The 23,046-nt window shown below is 40.3% G+C and overlaps 2 protein-coding genes across 18 annotated transcripts in view; one reads left to right on the top strand and one right to left on the bottom strand.

Moving 5' to 3' along the window:
- mapk8ip3 (mitogen-activated protein kinase 8 interacting protein 3) overlaps positions 1-20,921 on the top strand; it is a 41,073-nt gene extending 20,152 nt beyond the window's left edge. For 10 of the 17 annotated variants that reach the window (XM_050069523.1, XM_050069521.1, XM_050069527.1 and 7 more), the window contains 23 exons: positions 499-556; positions 767-919; positions 3,753-3,810; positions 4,125-4,276; positions 4,597-4,653; positions 5,248-5,418; positions 7,016-7,175; positions 8,665-8,715; positions 9,690-9,779; positions 10,173-10,328; positions 10,557-10,722; positions 11,014-11,214; positions 11,319-11,502; positions 11,643-11,762; positions 12,907-12,987; positions 13,099-13,166; positions 13,365-13,513; positions 13,617-13,788; positions 13,898-14,011; positions 15,809-15,847; positions 16,367-16,531; positions 16,635-16,781; positions 19,604-20,921. In XM_050069523.1, coding sequence (XP_049925480.1) covers positions 499-556; positions 767-919; positions 3,753-3,810; positions 4,125-4,276; positions 4,597-4,653; positions 5,248-5,418; positions 7,016-7,175; positions 8,665-8,715; positions 9,690-9,779; positions 10,173-10,328; positions 10,557-10,722; positions 11,014-11,214; positions 11,319-11,502; positions 11,643-11,762; positions 12,907-12,987; positions 13,099-13,166; positions 13,365-13,513; positions 13,617-13,788; positions 13,898-14,011; positions 15,809-15,847; positions 16,367-16,531; positions 16,635-16,781; positions 19,604-19,728 — 2,837 coding nt within the window. In that variant the 3' untranslated portion in view covers positions 19,729-20,921. The remainder of the gene's footprint in view (positions 1-498; positions 557-766; positions 920-3,752; positions 3,811-4,124; positions 4,277-4,596; positions 4,654-5,247; positions 5,419-7,015; positions 7,176-8,664; positions 8,716-9,689; positions 9,780-10,172; positions 10,329-10,556; positions 10,723-11,013; positions 11,215-11,318; positions 11,503-11,642; positions 11,763-12,906; positions 12,988-13,098; positions 13,167-13,364; positions 13,514-13,616; positions 13,789-13,897; positions 14,012-15,808; positions 15,848-16,366; positions 16,532-16,634; positions 16,782-19,603) is intronic. The other 7 variants (XM_050069525.1, XM_050069536.1, XM_050069534.1 and 4 more) reach the window with 4 other exon arrangements.
- A 52-nt stretch (positions 20,922-20,973) lies between these two features.
- nme3 (NME/NM23 nucleoside diphosphate kinase 3) overlaps positions 20,974-23,046 on the bottom strand; it is a 6,037-nt gene continuing 3,964 nt past the window's right edge. Inside the window, exon 5 of the mRNA XM_050070338.1 lies at positions 20,974-22,257. Coding sequence (XP_049926295.1) covers positions 22,143-22,257 — 115 coding nt within the window. The 3' untranslated portion in view covers positions 20,974-22,142. The remainder of the gene's footprint in view (positions 22,258-23,046) is intronic.

Genomic DNA, 23,046 nt, shown 5'->3' with positions numbered 1-23,046 from the left:
GTGGTTAGAAGGGAACCCTGAATATATATCCACTCATGGAGCTGGAGCAATCGATAGTCCATTTTTGAAGGGAAGAATTGTTGTACTGAGCCAAAATGTTCTCACAAGATGGCAGCTAGTAAAAGTTAAAATGTTAGTTAAAGCTGCTTCAGGCTCCTCCCAGGTGTCTCTGTCTGTCTCACGAGGAAAAGTATTTACTCACTGTTCTCCCAGTATGTAACATCAAACCTTCATTTTCAACCCGATCTAGCTTCCTTGTTAACGAGTGCTTAAATCAATGATCTGTCCATTCATTTTTTATTTCATTTATTATTAAATCTTTGACTTTTGTGGAGGTTTTTCACCACAACTGAAACTTACCCTAGCTGGTCTGAAAGGCCACATTGCCACAGAAAGTCTTGCAAATGCATTTTGCTGATCAATCAATGGATTTATTGATTTATGGATGTTGTCTACTGTGTGTGATGAGTAACGGAGACGTGAATGTGACTGTTTCAGGGATGGGTAAGGAGGTGGAGAACCTGCTGACAGAGAACAAACAGCTCCTAGAGACCAAGTAAGAGAAACAAAGAGGATAAATGTTTGTGTCTGTGTTAGTGTTAATCTTCATCCTTGATATGCACCTTTACATCCATCCAGATGTGTTTCACAACAACTGAAAGATTTGTTTATGCTCTGATTTTTGCTTATGTTAGTGGCCACCTTTTTTCCACCATACATGTTGTTTGTTGGTATCTTACTTATCTTTCTGCTCTTTGCTCAACAGAAATGCTCTCAACATAGTGAAAAATGACCTTATTGCCAAAGTGGACGAGCTGTCGGGGGAGCAGGAGGTATTGAGGGAGGAGCTGGAGGCTGTGAGGCAGTCCAAGAACAAGGTGGATGCCCGAGTCAAGGAGCTGGAGGAAGAACTCAAGAGGTGAAAATAGGAAGATGGGTGTTAGTTTGTTTTAAATAACATGATGAGTTCAGGAAGAAAACAATACACTCCTTCATATCCGTAATGTGTTGAGAAATATATATTTGGAGATGCTACAGACAACAATAAACAGGTCAAATGCGACAACAGCGTTATTTTTTAACCTGGTCCCTATTGTTCACATGTTTTTGTGTCTAAGTGACCAACAAGAAGTTTTTTAATTAGTCCAGCAGTGGGTAACAGCACTGCACTGGGGCGGCTGGGGTCAGAGATGGAGCAGGTCGTCTGCTCAGTGGTTTTATCCCTGGCTCCTCCAGTCCACATGTGGAAGTATCCTAGAGAAACAGACTGCAGTGAACCCACTCAGGGCAATTATGTACCGTCAATGTATGTCCAATAGAAGGACTTTTTAGGCACTTACGGGCTCAAATTATTATTAGTGTCTGACAAAATTATGGGAAGGATCTCTACTTTTTTAAAGAGTAAGATCCTTTTTGTTTAACCAGAAGCAGCCGCAAAATCGTCATTGCCAAACCCACCAGACCCCATTTAAATAAACAGTAATTGTTAAACACACTTCATTCAAAGTCGATAGAAACAAAATAAAACTCACAAACGCTATCTTGATCCGTCTTTCCACTGTTACAACAATCACCAACTCTGGTTTGGATGAAATAAACCCTTAATTCACCCAGTTAGATGTGAAAGTATGCTGGCTCTATGCACGCTAAAATTACTGCTTATTCAAATGGAGTCGGGTGGTTTTGGCGATGGCGATTTCTGGGCTGTTTCTGGTTAAACAGAAAGGATGTTGTTCTTTAACAAAAAGGTCTATCTCTGTAGCGATCCTTTCCATAATGTTGTCAGACACTAAGAACAATAATCTTTGCCTGTCGGCTGCAGAAAAAAGGACTTTTCGTGAACATAAATTGAGGGTGCACACATGCCTATTTCATGGCTGCCAGCTGCGGCACTCTCGCTCAGTACTGGCCCAATTTCAAAAATTGTTGTATCCATTAATCACTTAGACACAAACACACAGGAAAAAAAGGGTCCAGGTTGAAAAAGTCACCCTTTTATATAAACAGAACAGCAGTGAAAAGACAATAAGGACAGGAACTCACTCCTCATTCATCCCTCAACATAATGGCTTTAACTGTTGACTTGTAATCCAAACCTCAGTGACAGTATGTAACAAAATGAATACATCCTGGCAACAGACACAGAGGAAGAGGAAGCAACACGATACACGATCTTGAAAAACTGTCGCTGGTGACACGTCAGAGTATGAGAACCAGAGGACAAAATGTATGATCACAGATCTCACTTCAAACTTCTGTAATGTCCGTTATTGATCATTCAGTAATCTTAGCTGAGTCAGTGGCAGGAGGAACTCTGTGTCCTCCTGAGTGCACTCCCTAACTATGAGACTTTATTTGAAGAAGAACATTTTGTGAAGGAGTATCCCTGACTCCCTCTACTGTCTCTGGATACAGTTAATTTGCTGTTCACCAGCTCAGCTCATTTGCAGGAGTTTGTTTAATCCAGCGATGTTTACCTTCAATTTAAATGTCTGTCTTTAAACTCTTTAAAACTAGTCTATGTTTGGGGCGTCAGTGGCTTAGTGGTAGAGCAGGCGCCCCATGTACAAAGCTGTTGCCGCAGCGGCCCGGGTTCAAGTCCAGCCTGTGGCCCTTTGCTGCATGTCAATCCTTCTCTCTCTCCCCCTTTCACGCTTGTCTGTCCTATCAATTAAAGGCCAAAATGCCCCCCAAAAAAATATCTTTAAAACTAGCCTGTGTTCGGAGCAAAAGATTTCACAGTATAAACATATTTAAGTGTGGCAGCTTATTTGTGTTTATGGAGGAAAGTTGCTCACATTGCAAGAGGATGCTTCTTACCAGCAAATTAAAGCTGATGTGGGACAAACATCTCCAGCCATAAAGTGCTAAGTGGGAAATTGTAAAACTCACCTGGACACATTTCCAGAGGTTGAACAGCATTTTTTACAACACCCAATAAATCTTAAGGTTTATTAGATACACTCGGGGGTGAGAACCAAGAGAGCGGAAACGGATTGTAGTAAATTTGCAGTAGATGGAGAGTAGAGAGGATCAAATAGTGTCTGAGACTTCCCACTGATTTCAAATACTTAGCAAAACACAGGATGTTATGTTTGTGTCTTGACATATATATGTATAATTGTGGTTTTGCCATTTTTTTCTACTGGTGAGTTCCACAGAAAATATTTGTGCTCACAGCAGATCCAATGGCCTAGCGAACAAAGACTGAAATCCCAAATTTCTCCCACTAAAAGATCCTTCAGTGACTCAGGCCCTGTCTACATATATACAGACATTTTTAAAACATGATATTTTCCTCGATGTTTTGGCCTCTCATCCTCACCCAGACAGAGTTTTAGGTCACTAAAATTAAGATATTTTTGAAACGCTTTCTACTGTGCGGAAGAAAACTTTCACATGCCCAGAGCATCAGTTGTATGTTTGAGCTCTTTCATCCTTATATCGATAAGGAATCAATGGTGATTAAATCTCCAGTAGTTGCTTTGAAAAAGGCAATGTTAGCCTGTACACTTTACTGGTGAGCGTTTGGAGTCTGTTTGCGTTTGAGTGTGTATGGAGATATTTTTCTAAATGAATGTTACGTAGACAGAATTGTTTATTTAAAACGGTGGGGGAAAATATCTGTATATGTGTAGACAAGGCCTCAGTGGACTTGTGACATCAACTTGCTCCCTGCATGTCAAAGAAATTCACAAGCCACAAGTAGAAATACATTTTGCTTGACCCCATTTTTACTTTTTGTGCTGCAGGTTAAGAGCAGAGGCTCTTGGTGCATCTCGGGACTCCAAGGATGAAGGAAGTGATGATGTGAGTAAAACTGTCTGTGTCCCCCTACGCATCACTTGCCCTACACATTGAATCAGTGTGCGTGGAGCTATCAGTTATTTTCTTGATCACTAGAATAATTGGAACCTCACAGTGTAGAAATTGTAAAACAACGTATTAGCTGAGTTTCCGGTGAATACTTGAGCAGCTCTAATCTTTGCTTTTGGTTGATGTGGAAAAAGACTTCAACACGTTAAAACATAACTACTGTCAGTATGCTGCATATCTCTGCCTGTAAATCTTCGTTTTCACACTTTGTTAAACTAATAAATGGCACTATGTTCTTGTGTACCCAGTTTTCATCACCCATGCAGGACGGGGACATGACGATGACGCAGCGGCGGCGGTTCACCCGGGTAGAGATGGCCCGCGTGCTGATGGAGAGGAATCAGTACAAGGAGAGACTGATGGAGCTGCAGGAGGCCGTACGGTGGACAGAAATGATCAGGTAGACGAAATGAAGCTTTAAACTAGAAATGAAGAACTTGCATGACCACTTGAAGGAATGCCAGGTTTAAACTACGGTCAAAATCAGACTGCAAACTCAACTAATTTACTCAAGAAAATGAGCTATTTTGAGTGGATTTTTGTGTTTTTTTGCTACTGAACTTACAGAATACGTATTATTGCAGTCATTAAATGTTGCATTAAGGTGCATGTTTAATGTAAAATGTTTATTAAAAGTGTCATTTCAGTGTCCTCATTTTCTTTCTGTTTCTTTTTTCTGTTATTTCTTTTCCTTTGACACACACCTCTCTTTCCTTTCAGGGCGTCTCGGGAGAGTCCTCAAATCCAAGAGAAAAAGAAGTCCACCATCTGGCAGTTGTGAGATTCTGCTTTTATTAAACTTATTAAAGTGGAAAGACAACTTTTCAACTTTTTTCCCTCCCAGCATTTCCAAGTGGTGTTTTTGATTATTGTCGGTGCCGCGGTCACAAAGACAACCAGATCACTTTCCGTTTTCCTTAGAGCCTTGCACCTATCACAGTCTTCAGTTACTTTGGTTGTTCCACCGTCTGCCTCTGAGGATAGTAACTGTAAAGATACTACACTGATACTCTTTTGACCACTGGGGAAAGCTACTGATAGCTACAAGGGAAAAAAGTGCTGTCCTCTTCCACTTTTGGTTGCACAATGGTTGACACACTTCTTTGTGCTGTAATTCGAGCCTTCATTTTCTCACGAGATTGTACCCAGGTGCAGACAAAATAGCATAATGAAAGCGAGGCTTATAGGGAACCAACCTTGATGCCGATAGTGTCATTACTCTATAGACAATACAGCGAATCACTTCAACATTTACTTCATTATGATAAGTTAAAACGTGTCTATTACCACATTAACAATTAAAAATACCCTGTACAAATGATAAACCATCAAAAGTAAAACCTCTCCTTCTCTTTTCCCTCCATCCATCAGCTTTGCACGTCTCTTCAGCTCATCATCCAGTCCTCCCCCTGTCAAGCGGCCGTACTACAGCGTCAACATCCACTACAAGTCACCCTCGCCGGCTGGTTTCTCTCAGCGACGCAGCCACACCATGTGTCAGATCTCCACCTCCAACCGCACGCTGGAGTTCTTCCCTGAAGAGTGAGTAGCAACCAGCTATATGCTGTCGCTGAACCTACCTCCACTTCACACTAAACCTCCGTTCTTACCTGCTTCTCACTCTGCTTTGGTCTGAACGCCTGGTTGCTTGCTCGCTTTGTGGCTGCTTGGAGAGTAGAAAGCTTCCAGCAGGTTCTCCAGTATTCAGCAGAGAGATGCGATCTGTGTTTACACACTGCTCATCTGGGATTGGTTGTTAATGCTCTCACATCCTATTCAGACAAATCTCTTCATTCGTGATTAAGGAGGTTGTCTGAATATTGTCTTATCTGACTTTGGGGGGAAAGGAATATTTCATCTCCCAAATGATAATTTTTATATCAAGTACTCGTCCTGTGTTTCGTTGAATTCTTAAGACAACTTTGTTCTTGATTAATAAATGTTTACAAACTCTCACACAACTCATGCAGTATAATCCAAGTCTCATTTATCCAGTCGTATGCTCAGTATTTCCCAAACACATGCATTTTTGCTTAAACCTTACTATTTAAAGCTGAACTGGAAGTGAAACATATCTATGCTCTTTTCAAAGCCAGACTCCATTGACAAAATCAGTAATTTTACCTCGTTAAACACAAGGGCTGCTGGTCTAATGCCGCCTCAATCATTTAGTTTGTGTTATTGTGTGACTTTGGTGTTTTAAAGCAGTGGTTCTCAACTGGTCCAGCCACGGGGTCCCGAGGCAGTAGTTCGGGGTCCCACAGTTCAATACATTCAGTGTCATACTTGCGTTTGGCCATGTCGTTGAGCTAGTTTGCTGTCTCTGTCAAGTAGCTGTCCGTTAGTCACTCACTCACAAAATAGTATTTCAAAATAATTTGTAATAATAAGCTGTTGTTAATCACAGCTCCCTATGATTTCAGTTCATCAATAATGTTAGCCTTTTTTGGATTCTTCATTCACTGTCGGTGCATGCAAGAAAAGTATTTTTGTTCAAAGTTTGTTCCCAAATTCAATGTAACAGCGAGTGAGTGATATAAAAATGGTCATTTGGGGGGTGAAGTATTTCTCTAAAGCCTTTTATGGCTGTTGTACAACTGTTTTTAAAGAGATTATTTGTAAAGATAAGGTCCTTTTTAATGGCAAAATGTGTAAAGTTGCACATTGTTGTGTTTTAGGTGATAATGAACGTGACTTTCAAAACAATCGAACATTTCTTATACTCTCTGGTTTTGAATGTAAAGTATTGGATGGCAGAGTTTGTATTGGAGTTTGTTCTCACATTGTCTGATTCTCAAGTTGTTCTTGCTTTTGACCTCTCACACAAACACAGACACACATAAATACATCAGGCCACAGATACATAATACACTTCAGATACATCACTCACATACAGACACACATAAACACAAATACTAAACATGTTTAAAATCTTGTCACGATTTTTCAGTTTGCTTGGCTTGAGCTAGAATAAAGCTAAGTTTAACTCACGCTGTTAACAACTGCCTGTGCTTTATTTTCTTCCTTTCCTCTCCTCTCTGCTTCTCCTCTCTCTCTCTTTTGCTGCTGGCTGGCCAGGCTGCTAATGCTTCGCTTTTTTCTCTTCTTCTCTTCCCTCCCTCCCACCCGCTGCTTCCAGACTGGCCAGTAACGGTGTTGCGTCTCTCCTCAGTGACTCGGCACTGTTGGCCCGCCGAGAGCAGCGGCGTGAACAGTACCGGCAGGTCCGCGAGCACATGCGCCGCGATGATGGCATCATGCAGGCCTGTGGCTGGAGTGTGCCATCTCGCTTCAAACAGGTACATACGCACACACAGTGCCCGATCATACATGGTTAGAGACTCTGTGCTCCCTGGGCCTCCATGTAACATAAACACATAAATAACTTGTATGAGAATTCTTGTCTCTAGGGGTAACGGCTCTATGGACTCAAATGATGATCAATAAGATTTCAGGCTTGTGAAATGATATGCAGAAATAATTTTGCAGTATTTAGCTCTTTGTAAACTTTTGATAAACTCTGCGTGGGAAATTAAAAAACATTTGACTACAGATTTAAGTAAAAAGCAACTGTGTGTGAATCTCAGCACTCAAGTGTCCCACACTACGTGCAACACCTTCGACTGTATAAAAATAATGGACGTATCCACCGTGACATCACCACTGGTTTGCCTGCTCCATGGATTTATAAAGAGAACTGGATACAGTGTTGTAGTCCTCGTTCATTCCTATGAAGGTTGCTCAGTGGTGCATGAAGTAAAAAAAAAACTTCAGGTTCCCAGGTATAAAATGTCCCAGATATGGTGACTGAATGGATCAATAATGAAACAACTAGAGGAAAAAGTCTTTTTGGGCCCCATGGTATCACAGGAAGGACCCAGAAGTTGTGATTACAGGGTTTTGCCACTTTGTCAAACTGGCTTCAAAATTTGGTGCACTTCCTGTGGGCCTGGTGAACTCCTGTTTTGAAACCTCAAGTTTGGCATTCTGGCTGTCGCCATCTTGGATTTTTGTAGTGAGAGGTGACCATATTTGGATGAGAGGGTGGAGTTGTGGAGGAGTGAATATTGGATCTGACTGAGAGTCCAAGGTGCCAATGCAGACAGCATGTAGCTCAAAGCGGCCATGGCCTTTATGCATAGCTTTTGTACTAGGCTGGTAACTTTTATTTCTGCCATAACATTGAGCAATTTTAACATTGGGAGTCTATTGGGATTGGCTTGTTTTATGAGTCAGCCACAAGGGGCCATTGGAGGAACTGCTGTTTTTGGCACTTCCACGTTGACTGTTTTTTAAAGCCCAGAGGTCAAGTGGTTGCTGCTTGTGTGACACTGAACATGCAAACCAACATTCAAGTTAGAAGTACAAAGTTTGGCCCTACTTTCACACAAGAAAGCAAAGAATTTTTTTTTACATATCTATCAACTTGCTTTTCTCATGCTGACATTTTTGACAGGTTTACAAAGTGTGACTTACAGCCAAACTGTTTTGGAACGTAATTTCCCAAGCTTGAACTCTTGTTTGCGCCCACAAAACGGGTAGGATCAACTCATTGTTGGCTTAAGTCTTTTTGTGGGATTTATCGACATTAGGAACACAGTGCCTTATCCTATAAATAAACCACCAACTTTAAGAATAGCAAAATGCTCTCCACTTTAGTTTCAAGCATAAACATGATTTCATAGCATGGAAGTGTGCTTTAAATTGGCCGACAGACCCTGTGCAGCCGGAAGGCCAATGGGCAGAGTGTGTTGGTAGGCAGGTGGCTCTAACTCTGGTCTCCCACAGACTGGTGGTCAGACGGACAGCGCTCAGGACAGCCCACTGAAGAGACAACAGGCAAGTGAGACCGACAGAGTGCCAGCATGCGCCTTAACGGCTTCCCCTCCCCTTAACTTTCCTGAATACATACCCAGACAATCAAACAAGAATTTCCTCAAGTTTAGAAACTGAGAGCATTTTTTAAAATAAAGAACCAACACTGTATGTTTTAAGTAAAATTTTTCCATGAAGTGCAACTTTGGAAATGCATGAAAACTAAGGGACGTTTTTTCATTTTGTGGCATGATATGACACACACACATACAGTACACAAACACACAACTTACAGCTGCATCTCTCCGATAAACTCCCGTCTTTGGTGGAGTTTATTCCATCTAATATTCTCTCTCGTTGCCGGTGTTGTTTCAGCCTTTTAACCTTCAACCTCTGTCTGTCTCAACCTGCCCTACTTAACACATTGATGTCGTCATTACTTACTTACTTACTCCTGCTTTGCTCCTAGTGTCTGTCCTTAGAGAAATAATCCACTATGAAATATTTTTAAGTTACTAATAATGGCATAACTTTCTGTTGTGGTAGAATTAGATAATTGCAGTGAAAACTGTAGCAGTCCGTGCGTTGCTCTCAGCCCACTGACTACTACCAGATGGTGCCATAGGTGTATTTGGTGGTGAATTTTTCTTATCTTTCTGCAGACAACATGACATCCTATCAGGTTATCTCCAGTGCACCTACACTAGAATTTATTGGCAGAATAATTGGGCATAGTAATCAAAGTGGATTTTTTTTAAAGAAGTGTAGTGTAGTAATCAGCAGAGATCAATCCATTACAAAAGAGGCAGAGATACCTGTTTATTCTCTGACAGCACTCCCTACAGAGCTGTTAGTCTTTGAGTAAGTAGTGTGACACTTTTATAAACTAAAAAACTTTACTGTACCATTAACTGTAACATTGGGGATGTTTTGTTGGAACCAGACAATAATTCACCACTTTGTATGTCCCGTGACTTTTTATCACCTCCTGCTTTTAGACCACTAACGAGAAGGAGGACAACCGCATGAAGAACGTGCCCGTCCCAGTGTACTGTCGTCCTCTGGTAGAGAAGGACCCCAACAGGAAGGTGAGGCTTTCAGGGATGACAGGTTTCCTGCATATGAACCACCGTAGATCTACGTATATCTTGAAATGTGTTTTACTTATTAGTTCACTTGAGTTTTTGACCTTCACTGTGCAAATGATGTTTGACATTAGAAGGCTTTTTTATGTTCACTTGTTGAAGGGAGAAAGTTTCTCTGCGTTTACCTTGTATCTCAGCTGTAACTGCAAGACTGATTTGTGACATGCAGTCTTGATGAGGCTTCATCGTCCCACCTGTAGGGAAATTACTTCAGAACAATACACAGTCTCTGTTTCTGAACTTAAAATAAAGGCACTGCGGCAGTCATTAAGTCACTCACAAGCACTCAGTTACACCAATTACATATTTTTCAACTATGTGTGTGTGTGCATGTAGTTGTGGTGTGCAGCTGGGGTGGACCTGACAGGATGGAAGGCCAGCAGCCTGGAGTCGGTACCAACCAAAGCAATGCCAGGCAGCAGCGACCCCCTGCACGCTGAGGAGAATGGAGCTGGGAAGAAGAGCAGCCACAACTCCCCAGAGAAGAGGAAGGTAGAAACCCATTTAAGGACATTCATTAGTTATAATAAACACTGCACAGTCAATTAGAAATCAGTCATAGATGTGGAAGAAACATATTCACATGTTAGGGATAAGTTAAAAAAAGATTTTCAGTGGAGCATTTTGCTTTAAACTACTCAGAAATATGGAGGACACATGCATGAACCACGTCTGCCCTCACATTATTGTCTCCTCTCTCTTCCTCCTCCATTCGCCCAGTCGAAGGAGCTCCAGGAAACGGACACCATGAGCAGTCGAGTGTGGATCCTTACCAGCACCCACTCTGCCAGCAAGGTGGTCATCATCGACGCCAACCAGCCGGGCTCACTGGTTGACCAGTTCAACGTCTGCAACGCCCACGTACTCTGCATCTCCAGTGTGCCAGGTGAGATGGAATGTTGTTGTTTGACTCTCCTAGTCGCATTTTTAAGGGTCTGACTGATTTGCACTTTTGTGTTGTCACTCAATTTTTGTCCTATTATTTCTGAATTATACAAAGTAAAAATGAAAGTAGACATTATTATCAAACTGTAAATTAACTGTTTCATCTGTATGAAATAATCTGATTTTTGTTATTAATTCAGAAAGGGTTTTTACCAGCACCTAATTGCAACTGCAGAGATTTTGTTGTCATGTGCAAAAATATAAAGACTTGTGTTAATGTGTTTGTATGCAGCTGCCAGTGAGAGCGACTATCCAGCCGGAGAGATCGTGTTAGATCCCGGTGATGGTGGAGCAGGGGGCGGGGGCGAGGACACTGGCAGCGTGGAGGGCATGCTGGCTGGTATCACTCTTGTCGGTTGTGCCACCAACTGCAGCGTTGCCCGTAGCAACTGCTCCTCACGCACTGACACGCCCATAATGGACAAAGGACAAGGTGGGTTCACCCTTAATTCTCCTGCATCTTTTTTTTATCGTCATAGAAAGGTGTCCAGCTTTCAAGATTGCCTATTTATTTATTTTAATGGTGTTGTGCTTCAGCCCCCACAGCTCCACCCATGAATGGGAAGATTCACCCTGCCCAGTCGGCCGAGGAGGCCACAGAGGCCACTGAGGTTACTGAGTCAACAGCCAGCCAGGCAGGGCTGAGATCTGGACCTCCAGGACCGTTTACTGAGCACGTCTTCACCGACCCTCAGCCTCGTCCAGCAGACGCCTCTGACAGGTAGGAGGCCAAAGTTTGTCCATTTAAAGACCATCAAAAATTTCATGAATAAATAACCTTAAGTACATTACAAAAAGATCTACACAACTATGGTGAAATATGCTGGAAAAGATAAGTGTGTATGTTGACTGATCACATAGGAGCACAGGTCAATCCAAAGAGGAAACTTCTCAGCCTCCAGAGTCAGAGGACGGAGGTGAAGAGAGCAAGAACTACACCAGCGTGGCTCCCACTATGTGGCTTGGGGCCCAGAACGGCTGGTAAGTTGCTCAGCACAACTACTCGCAACTTCTGCTGAAGCCATCCAGTATTTAAAAACACACATTATAAAAAATTTCTGTACTTTTAAAAAGATAGGTTGGATTTTTTGAAGTGAGGTTGTATAAGGTACTTAACCATAGTCAGTGTATTCGATACAGTTGATGTCGCCCGGCATGCCCCCAGTTTGGAGAAGCAGGCTGGAGTCTGACATGGAAGTTAAGCAATGTACTGCTGTGGATGTGGGTAGCAGCGAAATGTGTTTTAGCCACCTAAAAGAATTAATTTCAGTTTAGATGTATGGTATATTTAGAATATTTTCACTGCCTTACCTTGCTGTCAGGCAGCCCCTTCTGACGGGTAGCTGAAGCTTTTATATATGCCAGACTTCATTGACAAAAACCATAATTTTACCTTGCAGAATATTAGAGTTGCTGGTCTATCACTGCCTTGATCAGTTAGTTTGTTTGTGTTATTGTGTGACTTTGGTGTTTAAATGGTGAGTTCAGATTCACCAAAGTCACACAAGTACACAAACAAACAAACTGATTGAGGCAGCAGTAGACCAGCAGCTCCTGTGTTCAGAGAGGTAAGAAAACTGTTTTTGTCAATGGTGTCTGGCTTTGATGAGAGTGCAGATGGATATAACTGCTTCAGTTCCCTGTCAGAAGGGGCTGTGTAATGGCGAGGTAAAGCAGTGAAAAAATTCTAAATATAGCATACAGTTAAAATGATATTGATTTTTTAAGTGGCTGAAATACATTTTGCTGCTGCCCACATCCACAGCAGTATGTTGCTTAACTTTCATGGTGGTACTACTGCCTGCCTTTCCAAACCGGGAGTGTGTGAACATCTATCTACTGTAGGTAATACACTGACTGTGGATAAGTACCTCATACAACCCCACTTCAAAAAATCCAAGCTATCTTTTTAAGTTTATAGTTTTATTATCACCGCTTTACTTTTGCAAGAAATGATCAGTCACACGCTAGATAGAAAGTTTTTGTTTTTTTCATCAAAAGACTCAACAGGAGTGCTTTTATCTTCCATCCAAGACACACACATAAATATCATGACATGCTTCTTTTGAACTCTATATGCAGTTTGGTTTTGCTCTGGAGTATCTTGCCTCTGTTCTCCCTCAAGGCTCTACGTCCACTCTGCAGTTGGAAACTGGAAGAAGTGCCTCCACTCCATCAAACTCAAAGACTCTGTGCTCAGTCTGGTGTAAGTGGTGGTGACGGTTTAACTCTCTAAATGAAGGCGGATATTCTGAAGTTTGAATCGAAGGTCTTTCTATGCATTCTGCAACAGTCTCCATCTCCTCTCTAATTGCAGACATGTGAAAGGTCGTGTGCTGGTTGCCCTCGCTGACGGGACCCTCGCCATATTCCATAGATCAGAAGGTACTTGAGATTTTGAATGTTTTGTTTGAATATCAACATGAATGCAATTGCCCTGTGATAGTCTGGCGACCTGTCCAGGGGGTACCCCGCCTCTCGCCCAGTGATAGCTGGGATAGGCTTCATGAATGAATGCATCCATGTACTGTTGTCAACTGTTAATAATTAATCATAACTATATGTGTGTGGTTTCGTCAACAGATGGCCAGTGGGATTTGTCAAACTACCATCTAATGGACCTTGGTCGACCTCATCACTCCATCCGCTGCATGGCTGTGGTCCATGACAAGGTTTGGTGCGGCTACAAGAACAAGATCCACGTCATCCAGCCCAAGAGCATGCAGATCGAGGTGGGTTATGAATCCACAGTCACATCATTCTGCTGAACAATAAGCCCGGCGATAAAAAAACATTGTAATTTATTCCACCCCTGATTCTTTCACCACTCTGTAGAAGTCCTTCGACGCCCATCCTCGCAGGGAGAGTCAGGTGCGGCAGCTAGCATGGATCGGTGATGGTGTCTGGGTGTCGATCCGGCTCGACTCGACCTTGCGTCTCTACCATGCACACACACACCAGCACCTCCAGGATGTTGATATTGAGCCGTATGTCAGCAAGATGCTGGGTGAGATTAAGTTGGCTTGTTTTAACTTGACAGCTAAATGTGAACAATTCTGTTGTTTGTCACCTGTTGCACTGTTCAGTACTCCACTGTCTCTGTTTGTATTTCATAGGTACTGGCAAGCTGGGCTTCTCTTTTGTGCGAATCACAGCACTTCTGATTGGTGGAAATCGTCTCTGGGTAGGAACTGGAAACGGCGTGATCATCTCCATCCCTTTAACAGAGAGTGAGTTTCATTTATACAGCCTACAACAAGTAACTCACAACTAAACATGTGGACAAACTTCTGTTTCAGAGGGAAGTGCAAACAATGGCGTACTGATGGTAAAAGAAAAGTGAAAATGAGCATCTATTTTTGTCCACGAAAACTACAAAATTTTAATCTACATTTTAGAAATTTTTTGGGGGGGGAGTAATCGGCAGTTCTCAACACAAGCTCAGGAGATTTTTTGTGTTTCGATTTGTTTGTCTGTCTGGATTTCTGGAATATCTCAAAAACTTGTCAACAGATTAGCTGTTGGTGAAGATCTGAATCCAGCAGCACCACCATGTGGTAACTTTACATTTTCTCTTAAAACCAGTGTGGCACCCAATAATATAAAACATTTTGGAAATACAATAAACCCCAGTAATGTAATAATGGTAATAATGTAACAAAATGTCCTTACTGATATTGTAGTAACATTTTTTTCCCAAAGTAATGAAATTGACATTTGGGCCACATTAAAGGGTCCCCTACTTGCTCCACAAGATAAGAAAACTTTTGTTGGTGAAGTTGCACAGGCACAAAGCTTAAGGACCGTCTCTGGAGCTGTTCTGCTCCTGGTGAACGGTCAGTTCAATGTCTCGGAGGTTAGCACAAGCTAACACAGAAGCAGCAGCTGATACACAGGAATGGCTCGACCATTACGTAACATCTCCTTTGCCTCACTTGATCTTATGAAATTTATGCATTTTAAAAAGGGTTTCAAATCAAACTTGAAATTAAGAAAAAAGTTAACCCTAATACTTACGATCATTTAAAAGTAAATACAAAATTAAAACCCTTTGACAATATCAGTCAAGACATTTTATCACATCATTGGTCAAGTTATAACATTACTGTGTTTTATAACATTTTCGATCAGGTGAAGTGCAATTTTTTTACATTCTCAAGACATTATTACACTTTTAGGTGCTACAGCCACTAAACCATGAGTTATAAAAGTTTTTTTCTGGGAGAGTACTTCCCCTCCAGATTTTGAAAAGTGGAAGGAATCTATGTTAGAAATTGTGTCATACGAACACGTTAGCTAAGGTCACCTATGAAGTTGAAAGCTTTAAGAGGTCATGGGTAGGCATTTTTGTTTGTAATATGTCTGTTGAACTGTAACGATGTGGTGTTAAGTTGTACTGCTTAGGTTGCTGAATTACTGTTATGGGTATAGGAATGTGTAGCTACCAGGTGTGTGAGGATATTTTGAGTTCCAACAGTACTGTTGTTTTTTTACAGATTTGACTGAATTGATAAATACAAAATTTGAATTACAGAAAAAGGACTTTTTCTCCTGGATTTCTTAGTTCAAGACAAATTGAACATTACTTTGCAGTTTTATTATATTTATTTTTTTTAGATCATCTGAAATTCAGCAAATTGGGTGTACATGACTTTGATACACTGAAGAAGAAACTAACAGCAGCTACATAATCAAATGTTATCACATTTTATCAGTAGGTAGCCTGAATTGACTAATCAATGTCTGCGGTTTTCTATCATTAAAACAAACATACAAAAAAAAAAAAAAAAACAACCCTGAGGTAATTTCCTCCATAGTGCAGTTCTGTTTATCTGTTTTTCTTTAGCGTACTCCCTCTTCTCCCATCAGCTCCCTCGTCTTTCTTTCCACCTTCTGTTTTCCTGCCTCACCTCAGTGGTTTCCCGTCTTTCACAGACAGTCTTGGTCATAACTGTTACTGTTACTGTCCTCTTTCTCCTCTGCTCTACTCCCCTCTCCTCCTCCTCCTGCTCCTCCGCCTCCTGTAGCGGTGGTCCTTCACCGGGGACAACTCCTTGGTTTGAGGGGTAAGTGGGAGCGCTCCCTCCCTCCTGCTGTTGTGATCTACCTTTTCTTGCCCACTTCACCCAGTCAAACCTTCATGTCCTCTCAAACAATGTTGTGTTTGTCTGCAGAGCTACCTTTATCATTTGGGATGTGAACCTCGTTGAATATTAGACACTCAGTTAGTCCTCTTTTATCTGTGAGCATTTAGCTGAAGGTCACCAAAAGAATTCTGTGTGCCATGATTTTACCTTTTACTGTATCAGAGCAGTGCTTCTACTTGCATGTTATTTGTCATTGTGCTTTACTGCATCAACGATGTAAAGATGTGTTTGTGCGTACCAGATTAATTGCATGTAAGGGATGTGTTCTGTATATATATTCTAAGATCATTTCTCATTTTCAGTTTATCTGTGGGAACATGTGGATATTTTGGGTATTATTTTGTTTGGTTTTTTTACCTGTGTCATGTTGCCACATATGATTAGCTTGTAAGCATTCCTTGTTGGTTCGTTTCTCACTCCTGTGTTCTCATTATTCAGCCAATAAGGTGTCTCCTACATCGTCTGGCGGAGTGATCCATGTGTACGGTGACGACGGCTCTGAGAAGAGCACCGGCAGCTTCATCCCCTACTGCTCCATGGCACAAGCCCAGCTCTGTTTCCATGGACACCGCGATGCTGTCAAGTTCTTCGTCTCCGTACCCGGTGAGCTCAAAGCCTGTCTGTTCCTGTCTGTGTCTCTATCTAACTACACTCCCTAGTCTTTAACCTGTTTTTGATTTTTCTTGTCCGTGTGTCTGTGTGACAGGCAATGTTCTGGCCACGTTAAACGGCAGTGTGCTGGACAGTCCGTCGGAGGGGCAGGGCTCAACAGCGCCCCAAGAGACGGAGGCCCAGAGTGTTCAAAATGTATTGGTGCTTAGCGGAGGAGAGGGCTACATCGACTTCCGTATAGGTGAGGAATCACACCGGCACATAAACTACGCGCACACACACACACACACACACACACACACACACACACACACCCTGTACACTAGGGTGTAGCTGTGTGATGCAGCAAACCACTGAGCTATGAGGAAAAACATCATACCTTAATTATGTTGATGTGTATTTTACCAATTGATTGATTATTATCTATTTTAAAAAGTCCATTAAGGGACACAGGATATAAATTGAATAAATTAAAAGATGTATATTTTGCAAAATCAAACAAATGAATAGTCACAATAGAGAACAAGTAATAGATTTCCAACAATTTATTATTTCCCTATTTATACTGCATCATTGTTGTGAATGTGATGATTGTTCATTGCCCTCCAGTGGTCATAGCGAGGAACTGCAACACTACATTTTATGCAGTTCTCCACTTTGACCACAGGAGGGCAGTGAACACTCATCACATTCACAGCAATTGATTGATTATTGTCTATTTTGAAAAGTCAATAAAGCGACACAGGTTATAAACTGAATGAATAAAAAATGTATATTTTGCAAAATAAAACAAATGAATGGGCAAACATAAGACAAATAATAGATTTTCCACAGGTAATTAATTATTTCCTTATTTTAAATGCATCATTGTTGTGAATGTTAATGAGTGTTCATTGCCCTCCAGTGGTCATAGTGAGGAACTGCAACCCTGCATTTTGTGCAGTTCTCCACTTTGACCACCAGAGGGCAGTGAACACTCATCACATTCACAGCAATTGATTGATTTTTTCCCTGTGTCCCTTACTGGATTTTTCAAAATAGACAATAAACTGAATAAATTAAAAATATATATATTTTGCAAAACAAAATAAATGAATACTCACAATTGAGAAAAAGTAATAGATTTCCAACAATTAATTATTGCCTTATTTATACTGCATCATTGTTGTGAATGTTATGAGTGTTCATTGCCCTCCAGTGGATGAGGAACTGCAACACTGCGCTTTATGTAGTTCTCCGCTTTGACCACTAGAGGGCAGTGAGCACTCATCACATTCACAGCAATTGATTGATTTTTTTCCTGTGTCCCTTAATGGATTTTTCAAAATAGACAATAAACTTAATAAATTAAAAAATATATATATTTTGCAAAATAGTCACAATTGAGAACAAGTAATAGATTTCCAACAATTAATTATTGCCTTATTTACACTGCATCAGTGTTGTGCATGTTATGATTGTTCACTGCCCTCCAGTGGTCAAAGTGAGGAACTGCAACACTGCGCTTTGTGCAGTTCTCCACTTTGACCACAGGAGGGCAGTGAACACTCATCACATTCACAGCAATTGATTGATTATTGTCTATTTTAAAAAGTCCATTAAGGTACACAGGATATAAACTGAATAAATAAATAATGTATATTTTGCAAAATAAAACAAATGAATAGTCACATTTGAGAACAAATAATAGATTTTCCACAGGTAATTAATTATTTCCCTATTTATACTGCATCATTGTTGTGAATGTTATGAGTATTAACTGCCCTCCAGTGGTCATAGTGAGGGACTGCAACACTGCGCTTCCTGCGGTTCTCCACTTTGACCACTAGAGGGCAGTGAACACTCATCACATTCACAGCAATTGATTGATTTTTTTCCTGTGTCCCTTAATGGATTTTTCAAAATAGACAATAAACTGAATAAATTAAAAAGATATATATATTTTGCAAAATAAAATAAATGAATAGTCACAATTGAGAACAAGTAATAGATTTCCAACAATTAATTATTGCCTTATTTATACTGCATCATTGTTGTGAATGTTATGAGTGTTCATTGCCCTCCAGTGGTCATAGTGAGGAACTGCAACACTGCACTTTATGTAGTTCACCACTTTGACCACTGGAGGGCAGTGACCACTCATCACATTCACAGCAATTGATTATTTATTGATTGATTATTGTCTATTCCATTAAGTGACACAGGATATAGACTGAATGAATTATAAAATGTATATTTTACAAAATAAAACAAACGAATAGTCACAATTGAGAACAAGTAATAGATTTCCAACAATTAATTATTGCCTTATTTATACTGCATCATTGTTGTGAATGTTATGATTGTTCACTGCCCTCCAGTGGTCAAAGTGGAGAACTGCAACACTGCGCTTCATGCAGTTCTCCACTTTGACCACAAGAGGGCAGTGAACACTTATCACATTCACAGCAATTGATTATTTATTGATTGATTATTGTCTATTCCATTAAGTGACACAGGATATAGACTGAATAAATTACAAAATGTATATTTTACAAAATAAAACAAACGAATTGTCACAATTGAGAACAAATAATAGATTTTCCCAAGGTAATTAATTATTTCCTTATTTATACTGTATCATTGTTGTAATCTTTTTTTTTCTTCAAAATAATGCCTCAATATCTCAAAACAATAACAAAAGAAACAATATTAAGTCATTAATTTGAGAAAATTGAATTAAAATTAAATTAAAATTACCCATTCCACAGTCTAGTCCAGTTGTGGCTTATTGAGATAAGTCATTATTTTTGATAGATATTTCAAGAATCTTCAACTATTCTTGTAACAAGATTGTGATAAAAGCTTAATTCTATATTTTAAAAAAAAATGTTTAGTTTAATTCTTTTCAGCTTTTGAAAATGATTTGAAACAGAGCTATGATTATGTCCTGATGTTTTATACAAATGTAACATCTGTATGTTGGCTTCCAAAATACAGAAATAAATAAAATAAAAATAAAATAATAAATAGACTTTAGGATATTATCAGCACAATAAATCTGTGTTTACCTGTTTTTCTCAGGAGATGGAGAGGATGATGAGACAGAGGAAGGAAACAACGGTGGAACTTCGCAGATAAAACCTGCTTTGTGTAAAGCAGAGCGGAGCCACATCATCGTCTGGCAGGTGTCTTACATACCTGAGTGACACCTGAATATGCTTTAACACCCACACCCACTCATCTCCTTAAAGAAATCTCCTCCTGCCCCCCGAAAGCTTCCAGCCACCCAAACCTTGTAATTATCCCCGGTCATGTAAAAGTTCCCCCTTGGCTCTAAAACGACCCTCCAAGCCGTGCATCGTCCCCCTGTAACTATTATATCCCCTCCTGCCCCGTCACCTTGTAACTTAAATGCCTTGTAAGTACTTCCTCTGATCTAGTAATCTGCCTGCCATCCTGTTTCTGTCCCATCCAGGGCACTGTAACTATCTTCATGAGCCTTGTAACCCAGCCTCATAACTACCTCCCTCCTCTGTATCGATCTTATATTCACCCTGTAAGCACACTGTATCTCCTCCTATATTTACCTCAATTGTCCTGCATCTGCCCCAGAGTTACTCCTCCTCCTCTCCCTCCACTTAGTTTGTCATCTGTGAAGCCTCCACCTCATCTTAAAGCAAAGCCCCAACTTGCATAAAAAAAAAAACAACAAGAATGGCAGGTAAAGAAATGTGAATGACATCACTGACTTGCATTTCCACCAGAAATATGTCTGATTTTCCCAACAGCCAATCAGCGATCCATAACCATTGTACACCATATGTTTAAACAGAGTTAACGGATGCAGGTGTTTACAGATCGACGCCGTCTTTGACAGTGTGTGTGAGTGAAATCCGATGAGAGCATACAGAAGTGTTGTTTTGGCTTTAAGATTGTAGTTGTTGGGAAACGAGTTTGGGTCACAAAGTCGTCAGGTCAAATTCAGCACAGACGTCTGGGCCTTTTTGGCCATTACCTTCAATATTTCGCATCCAATCTGACGTTGGCTCATTGTCCACCCTGATTTTAAGTAAAAAACACACCCCAAAATCATAAATATCTGGTGCAGCTGCCTGGTGTAAATCAAAGAGTCATGTTGGAGTCGTGTGAACAGTCAGAGGGGTTTTGCTCAATGTGTCAAAGGTTCAGTCCGAGACTAATTTCTCTCATCTGACTGGCTGTTGATCAGACGGTTCGTTGTGAAGCAGGTGAACAGTGATGTGTTGTCATTATGTGTACCGGGATTATTGTAAATCTCCAGACACACTGAAGCCCATCCTCTTTGTTCAGTATGGAAATTCATGCATTGATCTCTATCTGTGTGGATTATATTAAACATATTTGTGTGCTGAAAAACGTACAGTTGACGTGTGCATGTCTTACTCTGTAAAACACAAATAACTGACCAACCATTTAAAAAAAGCATTTCCTGATTAGATTTATTGTTTTTGACAGTTCCCATACATTTCATACAGCATCATGGGGTTTTAGAAAAGCACAAATGTGACAAAAGCAGCTCCTGGAGATATTAATATTTTACTGTGCAGTTTCTCTGAGTTGGAAACAAAGCCTGACATGATAAGTTTACAAAATTAGAGCTTTAGGCGTCTCAAAAGCTGTTAAGCATTTTATTTTGAAACTTTTGCCCTTTACATTCAAGTAGTCCCAAGTGACGATGTGTTTTACACCCTTAGAGAATCTGAAGGTACAGGAAACTGAAAATTATGCATGTGTAACAATAATTGTTGGTGCTGGTTAAGTTACCTTGATTTAATTAGGAAAACTTTTATTTTACTTTATTGTGAATTGGAGTTATTGGGGGGCACGTTTAACAACAGGAAAACTATATCTAAACCATTTACAAACTCTCACACAGCTCATGCAGTGTTATCTAGAGCTGCCCTGTAAAGGTCAGAGATTCAAATCATCAGTCTGAGACTCCTCAGTCGACTGAGATTGATTCAAGTCGAGCAGACGTTAGGAGAAATATTGGCAGATTTTTCATCATAAATAATGAAAGGAGTTAATTTCAAGTGCCAAAAACAAACGGAGCTGGTGAACAAATTAACTGTGCGTTGATGATATGTGTAACTTCAAATATAGAGCATGCACATCCTTTTGCAAACTCTCATATGCACATGCATGTTTACTTGTAAGGTCAATAAAGTTTCCTGTACTTTCAATAGAAATTAGCTTTAGGGTGGATTAAATGCATCTATTTTCATGTCAGTTTATTGCTCTAAATTCTAATCTTACTGCTTAAAAGCTGTAAACATGAGTTAGCGTTCTGGACTAAACAAAGACTGCAATGAAAACTGTAACAGAGGCAGACGCTGTCAAGTTACTGATCAATTATTGCTCACTTAGTGCAAGTTTGTTTTTTATAAGTCATTTCAGAAATGTAGTTGAGACAAATTTAAAAAAAATATTTTATGAAAAAAAAAATTTCTCCCGTGTGGCTGCGAACTACTAAAGCCAAAAAAATATCTGAGGTATGATGTGATCCATCTTGTAATGACACCAATATAAAAAAAACAACGGTTTACCCACAGGACAGAGTACACACAGCACATGTGGACCATCAGTAGATCCATTTGCTGCTGCTGTCCTCCCAGCACTGAAGCTCGCTCTGTCGAAACCACAGAGAGATTTCCTTCTGGGCGCTCACCACCGAGTCGCTGCCGTGTATCACGTTCCTGCAGCCACAACACAAACATGTTCAGGACATTCAGACGCAGACAGACCTCAGAACCAGTATCTGCCCCGGATAAAAGCAGGTGCATTCATAACAGAAAAAATAAAATCTTATGCATTTACTACATCAGCTTCTTTTTGATCATTCTGGTTCATTTTTAAATCCAGGGATAAAACATATCTGTAGATAAAACCAGAAGCAGAATATCAACTGCTTGCGACACTAGAATAAAGGATATACCAATGTCATCAGCTTATTTTATAAGGATGTTCTGATTTAATTTGCTGCTGTTAAACGTAACACGCAGTGAGTAACTGTTTGACAAATGGTCAAGTGTTCCTTTAAAGATGCTTTTTTCAGATACCTTCTGGTTTCAGTGATTTCATGTGCGTATAGAAATAAAAGACAGGGTAAACAATAACAAAAAAATACTAAGTGGGCAGCAGAGAAACAAAAGGTGATAATTTGGTACCTAAAAGAAAGTCACACTAAGGGTGCCTTCTAGGGCTGGGTATCGATTCAGATTTTCCAGATCGATTCGATTCGATTTTCAAGGACTCAGTTCGATCCGATTCACGATTCGATTCGATTCAATTCAATTCAGTTCAATATCGATTCAGTCAAGTATATTTCAATTATGATACAAAATTTGCTTGGATATTAAGATATTTTCTGATAACTAACGAAGTATATTTAACAAGGAACCCTCTGACCTGGTGCATTACTATTAAAAATACTGTTTACATTAAGAATTGACCCCAAAGCAGTACATTAGTCATCATGTACTTTT

Source organism: Epinephelus moara, chromosome 18 (genome assembly GCF_006386435.1).
Source record: "Epinephelus moara isolate mb chromosome 18, YSFRI_EMoa_1.0, whole genome shotgun sequence".
Lineage (NCBI taxonomy): Eukaryota > Metazoa > Chordata > Actinopteri > Perciformes > Serranidae > Epinephelus > Epinephelus moara.
Note: the sequence above shows the minus strand (reverse complement) of the source record. Positions and strands in the feature narration are given on the sequence as shown.